The following is a 9658-nucleotide window of genomic DNA, read 5'->3' as shown; positions in this document are numbered from 1 at the left end:
AAGGACCTCCTGGCGCACTGGGGGCAACCTGCCTTCAAGGACCTCCTGGCGCACTGGGGGCAACCTGCCTTCAAGGACCTCCTGGCGCACTGGGGACAACCTGCCTTCAAGGACCTCCTGGCGCACTGGGGACAACCTGGATGTCTCCAAAGTGCTGCTGTGCAATGACGTCAGATTAAAGGCTAAGGTGCCTCTGGGACAAGAGAAAGAACCAAGCACAGCTCTTTCAAGCACTCTAAGTATTTCAGGATTCTAAGGAGCGCTGGGGGCCCAATGGTAAAAAGCTCGACTCCTAACTGAAAGGTGGGTGATCTGAACTCACCAGCTGCTCCACCGGGTGCAGATGAGAGGGTCTGTTTCTGTAAGGACGACAACCTGGAAACTTGTGGGGCAGGACTTTGACTTGATGGCAATGGGCTTAAAGCTCTGGAAAGGCTCTTCTCAACGACTTACCTGCTCCTTTTCCAGAGCCCCTTCAGGCTATGAACTGCCTACCAGTGACTGTTTTATGTCATTGGGGGGAGGGGGGCACGGAAGTTGCTCCTCGCAGACTGCCCACAGAAGGAACTCTTTCTCCTGCACCTGTTCCTGGGCAGGTGACTCCACTAGGACAAAGCTAACCTTTACAGGTGGGCTGCCCCCTCTGCGCCTGCGTAAATCAGATGAGTTAAAGAGTTGGGTCTTCCCAAGACCTTGCAAATTATGGTCTGCCAACAGCTGCAACAACACCAACAGCAAACAGAGGTCCCACGTGCCAGTACAAACCTACAGAACTGGAATCTGCAAGTTTTTATCTTCCCGAGAGTCACTCACATTTAAGGATGTGACATGCTGACCGAGGGTTTAAGACAGCACGATCCAAAAGGACAACCAATAGTCAGGTGTGACTATTTTAGTACAAATTGTTTACAATTAAATCAATTGTAAATTCACTTTCTTGGGTGTGTTGCCACGTCTCACGTCCTTCACATGGCTGGTAGCTCCCCTACTGAGAGAGCACAGGTCGGCACACTTCCATCCTCACAGAAAGGTCTACCGGTACGGGAGCCAAAACTGCTAACTAATCTAACTTTAGGGAGCTTTGGTGGCCTAATGGTAAAGCGTTGCACTGCCAACCCCAAAGCAGGCAGTTCAAATCCACTAGCTGCTCTGTGAGCGAAAGATGGGCAATCCTCTCCCCATGATTTACTGCCTCTGAAAACCCACTGGAGAGGCAGCTGTGAATAGATTCCAGATTAATGACAGAGTTTTTTAAATCAAACTTTACTAGTAAACTCTATATGTATTAGGCTGTCAAACCATAAGATGTTAAGAGCGGATGCTAAATTGTAACAGTCTATTTCTCTTTTGGGAGGAGGCAATCAACAGGCGTCCCCACTCTTCATAATACAAACTAAACACACAAGACAAAAGCAAACTCCACCAGATGCTCTGCTGAAGAAAGAGGGACAATCTCCTCCTGTACCAGTCATATCCCATTTGATGGTACACACACAAAATATAATGTTCCTGTTGTTTTGTGCAGTCAAGTCGCTTGCGACTCATACCAACCCTATGTACAACAGCCCTAAATTCTGCTCTGTCCTGTGCCGACACACCCAATCCGATTACTCCAGTCACTGAATCAATCCACTTCACAGACGGCCTTCTCCTCCTGCACTGTCCCTCCACCTTCCCAAGCATGATACCCTTCTCCAAGGACCAGTCTCTCCTTACAACATATCCAAAGAATGTTAGACGAAGCCTCAGAATCATTGCCTCCAATGAGCATCCAGTTTAACCCTCTCCAGGATAATAAATTAAAAAAAAAAAAAACCCAAAACAAGCTTTTTTCAATTCCAGGAACACTGTAAGAATTGACCTAAGTCTGTTTTCCAAAGGCAAATATCTCCTTGCTTCTTGTTGTGTACCAATGAGCCAGAACCAAGCCATAGTTGACACTCCATTGGGTTTTCAGAGGCAGTTAATCACATGAGAGGAGACTGCCCATCCTTCTGCAGAGCAGCTGGTGGATTCGAATCTTATGCCTTTGTGATTGCAGTGCAGCTTCTTGCCATTAGGCCACCAGTGCTCCCTAATATCTCCTTACTGATAAACAAACAAACAACAAATGACAAACATCAATGGCTTTTAAAATGAACTGCTGAAGAAATAAGGGGTGCTTAGCTCATTCAATAAGTATTTTAAAAGATTATCTTTTAATTAATAAGGATTTTCTTTATTTGAGAAAAAATTCCAAACATCTCTGTTGATACCCTCTGTCTGGAGCAATGGCTGCCAAACGTCAGCACACACCGAGGAACTGGAGAGGTGGACCTCATCCCCGAAGTTACAGATCCAGGAAGTCTAAGAGGGCTGAGAATTAGGAGTTGCACTGCCAACCCAGAGGCAGGGGGTTTGAATGCACCCGCTGCTTCAAGGAAGAAAGGTGGACAATCTCCTCCTGTACCATTTACAGCCTCTGAAAACCTGCTGGAAGGTCAACTATGAGCTGGTTCTGGCTAAATGGCCATGAGTTTAAGGTGTGTTTTATAATGGTGGTTTTTGTTGTTTCTTACCCGTTCCCAAATGATGCTGGCTCAGGACAGCACTCTGAGAACCAATAGCCCAAACTAAAATAAACCCACTGCCATGGAGCCTATGTGGATGCCCGGTCACCTGGGGAGGCATTTACAACTTGCTTCACTCATGCAAGAGAGGAGTTCCTGCAAGGGAGGCCGCTGAAGTCAAACGCGGCAGAGCTGAGCACGTCAGCCTCCTGTCTTGCTAACAAGACACATTGGAGCACGTGAGGCAGGGTTGGCTTGGGAGAACACAAGGGAAGAGTGGTCTTTAGTTTTTCAAACTGCATGCATGCAGTAACATGTTGCATTCCATCGAGTCCACACCTGACCCTCTGGTGGGTTTTCCAAGGCCGTTAATCGCACGGGAGGAGTTTGCCCATCCTTCTCCCGAGGAGTTGCTGGTGGATTTGAACCACGTGCCTTCGAGTTTACAGCACAGCTTCTTACCACTAGGCCACCAGAGCTCCCTCATGCGATAACTGGGAAAATGTCCATTAGCTTTCCCTCCTCTCTCAAAGAGAAGTTTATAACTGTTTTTGTCAAGTACAGTCAATTCTGCTCCAACTCCAGCAACGCTATGGACAACAAAGCAAGTTTCAAATCTGCTGTAAAGGGTTGCTGTGATTGACAGTCGGCTTGAAAGGACAGCAACAACAACAGACCTTCAGTCTCCTTTATGGAAGACCCCTTTTTGCTTCTCAAAGAGAAAGAAGACTCGGACCAAAATTCTTAAGCAAAGAATGGGCTCTTTCCTGGAATAATAGTAGTTGAGGAAAAAGTAGAATTCTGTAAGTGTACCTTGTTTACAGGGAACTCTAGTGACTTGGTGATAAGGAATTACACGTGCTGCTAACACAAAGGTAAGCAGTTTGAATCCACAGCTGCTCTGCGGGACAAAGATGGGCAATCTCATCTCGAGCGATTGATTTACTGTCTCTAAAAACACACAGGAGGGTCAGCTCTGGTCCTTGACGGTACTCACCACCCATCATTACGACCTCTGCATAGGGATTCTTGATAGTGGATGGTACCTAACAACAACAACCGCTTAACATGTGGATCTCCTCCTGCAGACGAAGAATGTCTGTTTCTTTATATCCCAAATAAGGCAAAAAGAAAATGTAATTCAATTTCAGCATCAGCCCACAATTTCTGCTCCAGGAAAAGGAATTTAAAAAGCAGACGACTATCCCTTCTTTTTGCTAGAATGGTCACTCAGCTGGAGAAGGACTGGAGGCGATGGAGGTTTTTATCTAGGAAATGTTGAGAACTGACAGGAAGTAGCAGTGTTATCTAGAAATGGCTCAGAATTAAAAAGCAAACACAGCCTCCTGAATGGCCTCTGTTCTCGCACGGTGCAGAAATGTCCACTCACAGCATTTAATTGTTGTGAGGGGCCTTTGTGTCCATTCTGGTTCCAACAGCTCTGCGTACAACGGAGTGAAACGCTGCCCGGTCCGTGCCACCCTCACCACCTGCCGGGCCCGGGCCACAGCTGCAGCCACTGTGACAATTCAAACCGTCGAGGATCGCCTTCTCTCTCCCTGACTTATCAGGGAGAGTCTTGTCCTCCTCCAGGGCCGGGCCTCTCCTGGTAGCATGCCCAAAGTTGGTGAGCCAGACACTGCTCTCAAAACGAATAAATGGCCTTGCAAAAAAAAAACCTAACAGAAGAGACACCCTGAGGTCTGGTGGCGCCCGTCCACACCTCCTCCTCTTGTCACATCCTGCCCACCAACAGTGCATGCCCAATTTCTATCCAGAGTGTTCGCGTTAACTTTTACTGTTTGATTAACATCTTCCTGAGGCTTTGTCCAGACTTAAAAGCCTATCTGGAGAAAAGACAGACGTTGTCAACAGTTTCATTTTCCTTGGATCCACGATCAATTATCCCTAGCAGCACGAGTCAAGAGATCAAAAGACATGCTGCGTGTTGGTGGTATAGAGGCGAGCATAGCTGCCTTCCAAAAGACATGCTGCACTACGGAACGATTGTCAAGAACCTCTCCAAAATGCCGAAGTGCAACAATGTCAGCTTAAGGACTAAGGGGCACCTGATCCAAGCCATGGTCTTTTTAACTGCTTCCCATGCATCTGAAAGTTGAACAATGACTAGGAGAACAGAGGAATGCATGCCTTTGAGTGTTGGAGAAGAGTTCTGAATATCAGATGGACTGCCCTAAGCACACACACATCTATCCTGAAGGAAGTGCAACCAGGATGCTCCTTAGAGGCGAGGATGGTGAGACTTCTTCTCAAGACTTGGTTCATGCTGTCGGGAGGGGCCAGTCCTTGGAGAAACACATCAAGCTGGGAAAAGTGGAGGGTCAGAGAGGGGAAGGCCCTCAGCGAGATGGACTGACTTGTAAAGTGTAGAGTGACTCTAACAGTGGCTTGAGCTCATCGGAGATGATGATGATGACGACGACGAACTGGAAATGGTGCAGATTTGTGGCGCATGGGTTGTTATGAGAGGTAGCTGGCTCTTAACATCTTAGTAAGTACTAGAAATTTTCAATGCTTAGCTCAATACACCTGAAAGTATATGGATAAAATAACATTGCCTTCCGATAAATTCTACAACGGCACCTAACTTTGAATGCACCTCCTGGGCACCAAACCCCTTTCTGCTTGTCCCTCAATCAGTGGCACTGTGGTTCCTTCACTTCAGAACTACACAGTCCCCTATGACTCTCCCCTCACTGACCACAAGTAATCATTAACACCAAGACACTGAATGAATGAGATGTTCCCACCTCCTTAGTGCTTTCATAATCACAAGCACAAAGCAGACACTGTAACAAGAGATGCAACTCCAGTGTAACCAAGTAGCTTTAATGCCTGAACCTAGCCCTTCCTTCACTTTAACAGTGTTTATTTAATTTCACATTGTAAAATCCACTGTTGTCAAGTCATTCCAACTATTACAGATTCTCTATCAGGTTTCATAGTTTCTAAAATGTTTATGGGAGGAGCCTGCCCAGCTTTCTCCGAAAGAGTGGCTTGATTTTTAACTATGGTTCTGGTTAGCAGCCTGACACATTGCAAATTACACCCTGCAGTTCCTTAACCCAACTTTACACTGCACTGCCGACCCAATGGTCCTTGTGAGGTGCTGCTGAGTGACCCTATGAATAAAAGATCTGTCCTGTTTGTGCCATTTTCCACCAGCTGCTCCTCAGGAGAAAGATTGGCAATCTCCTCTCAGGTGATCTGCAGCCCCTGAAAAACCACGGGAGGGTGAGCTGTGAGTCAGTTCCAACTCAATGGCAATGAGTCTGAGTTTGGATCAGTGTTCTCTTCACTGGCCTTTCTCTATTTTAACCTTTCCTCCACATACCAGTTTCCTTCCCTCCAAAAGTAGAATCACTTGCCGGCTCAAAAATCTTTTAGCATTTTCTCCACTTCTCAAACTTCTTTTATGACAATCCTGAATGTCTGCGTCTGAATTACATCCACACTGCACCTAACCACTCCCTGCTATGTAGCTTAAAGCTTCCACGTCTGCAAATACAGGTTCAAGATTTCCTACCATAGGCTGCAGTTTCCTCCCTTTCCCTCAGTCTCCGATTTGAGTTACGTCTACCCTTATTTACGTGTCTCCTCTGAACCATTAGACACTTGTTATACCATTTAATTATGTACCAGGTCTGAACATTCTATGAAGGGTGAGCTTCTTTTCCCTCTACCTTCCACCTCCCCTTGTTGTATACCAATGAGTTGGATCCCACTGGCACAGGAGGAGATTGCCCCTCCTTCTCCAGCAGAGTATCTGATGGATTCAAACCCTGTTTGCCTTCAGTATTGCTGTGCAGCTTCTTGCCACTAGGCCACCAGAGCTCCCTTGAAGGGTGAGTTTCATAAGGTAGACCTCTGCCTCACTCAACAAACCCCAGCAAACTGCTTACAAGGGTCACATTATAAATGTCTACTGAATAAGGACATTTTCATGGCCAAAAGGACAAAACCTCTGCATTTTTACTACTTTAGGAAGCTACACAGTAATTTCAGCAATGTAGTCAATGCTCAAAAACACTTTGGAACTCCTCTGTTGCTTGCTGGGATTACCTTCTTAGTTTGCTTACTGTTTAAAGAAAATCAGTCACTTTACTTTATACTCATAAAATATTATCAACCAAAAACCACGCAGCCAAGCTGGAACAAGGTTCTTTCTCCCCAAACCTTTAGTATATACTAATTTATTGCAAAATCTGGCACTCCAAGGGGAAAAGGGGGGCGGGGGGATCTTCTTTCCTATGAAGAAAAATTGTCATTCCATTGGCAAAGGCTAGGCCAGGGTTCAGAGCTGCTGTGCACAGGGAAGTTAGGAGGCATCTAAGAACAATGATACATAAAGGGAGCTCTGGCGGCCTGGTAGAAAGAAGCTGTGTTGACAACTCAAAGGAAAGCTGGCTGGAACCCACCAGTTGGAGAAATATTGGCAATTTCCTCCCTTGGGATTTACTGTCTCTGAAAACCTAGCTGGGTGATCAGTTATGAATTGGTTCCAACTTGATTGATGGAATATAACAACAATAATATTTAAGACACGCCACACACTCTTGTCTTAAGACAACTTTAAATAGTACTGTAAATAACGTTTTGCCAACAGGAATACTACTGGGAAAAGCATGGGATCCCAAAAGCCTCCCATTTGATAGTAAAAGTGTGCAGATTTGGGTGCAAATTTTGTAGTATCTCCAAAAAATGTTTTTGCTCGCCTTACAGAATACTGTTCCTGACGTGTGCCACGGAATCAGAACTGATCCACAGCTGACCCACCCGCGGGTTTCCAGAAGCAGTCAGTCTTCCTCCCATGAAGCAACTAGTGAATTAGAACCACATGCCTTTGGGACTGCAAGGTAGTGTTTTACCACTAGGCAGCCAGATTTTTGGGGAGGGGGGGAAGTTGGGGAGGGGGAGGAAGTGTGTCTCAGTTTCTCCAAACTGTAAAAAAATAAGGGTCTACGTCTTCACATTGCTCCATGCACGCAAGATAAATGAGACGTTAATGGCTGCTGAACCGATTTCCACAGATGTCAAATCTGACTGCAAGTTCATTGCAATGTTCCTCAAGCAGAAACACCCTAACCAGACGCAGAACCGCCCTTTTCCAGGGAAAAGGGATTCATCATTTCAAAGGCTGAGGCCTTAAGCATGACAAAGGGGGTTGATCCCTGGTTTTGCTTAATTCAACACGTCCTGAGTGTGCCCTACGAGGCAGGGGGGAGAAGGGAGCAAATGGCACTGCCTTAGCCCCTCCAGCTTTCGACACCCCCCTGGCCATCATCTTGGGTGAAGCAGTTCGCGGGTGTGGCACTGTCCTGCCTCCAGGACGATGCTGGGGAGGGGGTCCTGCGGGGTGGGAGGGAGGCGGCTCTTCCCCATCACTTGGCTGGGAAACGGGCGACTGTGGCGAGGGGCCGAGGAGGTGTGCACCCTTCGCTGCCCTCCGGGTGCAGGCCAGCAGCGGAGGCCCAGGCTGGATGTCTGACAGCCCAGCCTGCAGCCGCCCGTGCAGCCCGCCGTCAGCCACCCGGACGGGCGCCACCCAGCCCCATCCCCGGGGAGCTGCAGGTGGAGGCAGGTAAGGGTGCACACAGGCGGCGCCCGAGGCCCCTGGGCTCCCGAGGGCCCTGGACCGCGCCGGCCCGCCCCCTGCTGGCCCCTCGGAGCCGCCGAGTCGCTGCCACGCGAAGCCGAGGCCGCAGGGCCGGGGACCCCCACGCCCCGCCCATGATGGGTACCTTGGAGTACTCCTGAGCCAGCTTCTGGTACTTCCCTTGCAACTCTGCCGAGGCCATGGCCTCCCCCGACCCGGCCAGGCCGGGCTGCCCGGGGCCCTCGGCCCCGCCCCCGGACCCCAGCCCGGACACGCTCCCCGGGGACGGCTGGCCAGCGCCCGCCTGCGCCGCCACAGCCTCCGCCGCCGCCGCGCCTCCCCTCCACTTCCGGGTTCGCCTGCCGGGAGAAAGGCGGAGAGGGGAGAGGCGGGGGCCAGCGCCGGTGGGCGGGGCTGCGCGGTGATCACGCCCTCTGACGCACAGCACGTGCGCGCGCAATCTCACTGTAGCGCAGGGAGCTGGGAAGCTGGGAGCGAGGGGCGGGTGTGGGGGCGCCATCTTGATGCGTGGTCCAAGATGGCGGCCCGGAACGGAGAAGAGGAGGGGAAGGAGAATGATGTGAGACCACAGAACGGGCGGGGGGCGTGGAGACAGGCGCTGGTTGCGAGGAGCCGAGGACCGGAAGAAGAAACATTCCGAGCGCATCACGCGTACAGAATTCTGGCTGCCTCCCTGGGGCTGGTTCCCATGGCAACCGCCGGGCGTTTGATGGTTGCATCTTCCCGGAGCCAGATGGAGAGAAAGACCTGTTTATTCCGTCACCCCGTTATTCCAGTTAGATAGCACAGGACATGCCCTGCACTTTAAACTCTCAGACCTTCACATATTTATAATTCTTGCTGCTTTCATCCTCCTCTGCTCCTGACCATGCAGACCTTCACGTTGTTTTTGCATCTTGATACTAAGATTTCTTTGTGTCTCTTCTCTGCCCACTTCCATCTACCCAACCCCACCCTGTCTCCATACGCACACCAAAATCAGGCTTTTTCAGTGGACTGTGGGCAAAAGGAATGACTTCTGCCACGTGGGCAGAATAGAGTGCACATTAATGGCAAATAACTGGGGAGTGGGAGGAGAGAAATGAGATTTTTCAACTCTTCCTTGAATTAAAAGCCAGCCTCCACTCATTCATTAGATATTTTCGAGGCCATGATAAATGTATATTTTTCTGGACATTGCATTCTCTACAAAGTTGAAGAGTTTATTAATAGGAGAATAAATAAATAAATCTTATATGTACTTTTGCCAAAAACAATATAGTAGTTGAAACTGATGAATTACATTTATATTCACACATGTATCCTAGTATGAGAAGACGTCAAATACATGTTGAATTGGGGGAAACAAATGTCACTATACTGAAATAATGAAAATATACGGTTTTTAGAATATGAAATCACGTTTGCATTACTTATGGACTATAAACATGTATTAAAGATTAAAAAAATGGAAAGAATCACATTTTGGACA

The 9658-nt window shown here is 48.4% G+C and overlaps 1 protein-coding gene across 2 annotated transcripts in view; it reads right to left on the bottom strand.

Moving 5' to 3' along the window:
- Positions 1-8537, bottom strand: part of PPP1R21 (protein phosphatase 1, regulatory subunit 21) — an 86212-nt gene extending 77675 nt beyond the window's left edge. For both annotated transcript variants that reach the window (XM_006880907.1, XM_006880908.1), the window contains exon 1: positions 8312-8537. In XM_006880907.1, coding sequence (XP_006880969.1) covers positions 8312-8368 — 57 coding nt within the window. In that variant the 5' untranslated portion in view covers positions 8369-8537. The remainder of the gene's footprint in view (positions 1-8311) is intronic.
- Positions 8538-9658: the final 1121 nt, after the last annotated feature.

The sequence above is a fragment of the Elephantulus edwardii genome, unplaced genomic scaffold, assembly GCF_000299155.1.
Source record: "Elephantulus edwardii isolate Elephantulus edwardi_28Jun2011 unplaced genomic scaffold, EleEdw1.0 scaffold00011, whole genome shotgun sequence".
NCBI lineage: Eukaryota > Metazoa > Chordata > Mammalia > Macroscelidea > Macroscelididae > Elephantulus > Elephantulus edwardii.
The sequence above is the reverse complement of the archived record's forward strand: the minus strand, read 5'-3'. Positions and strand labels throughout refer to the sequence as shown.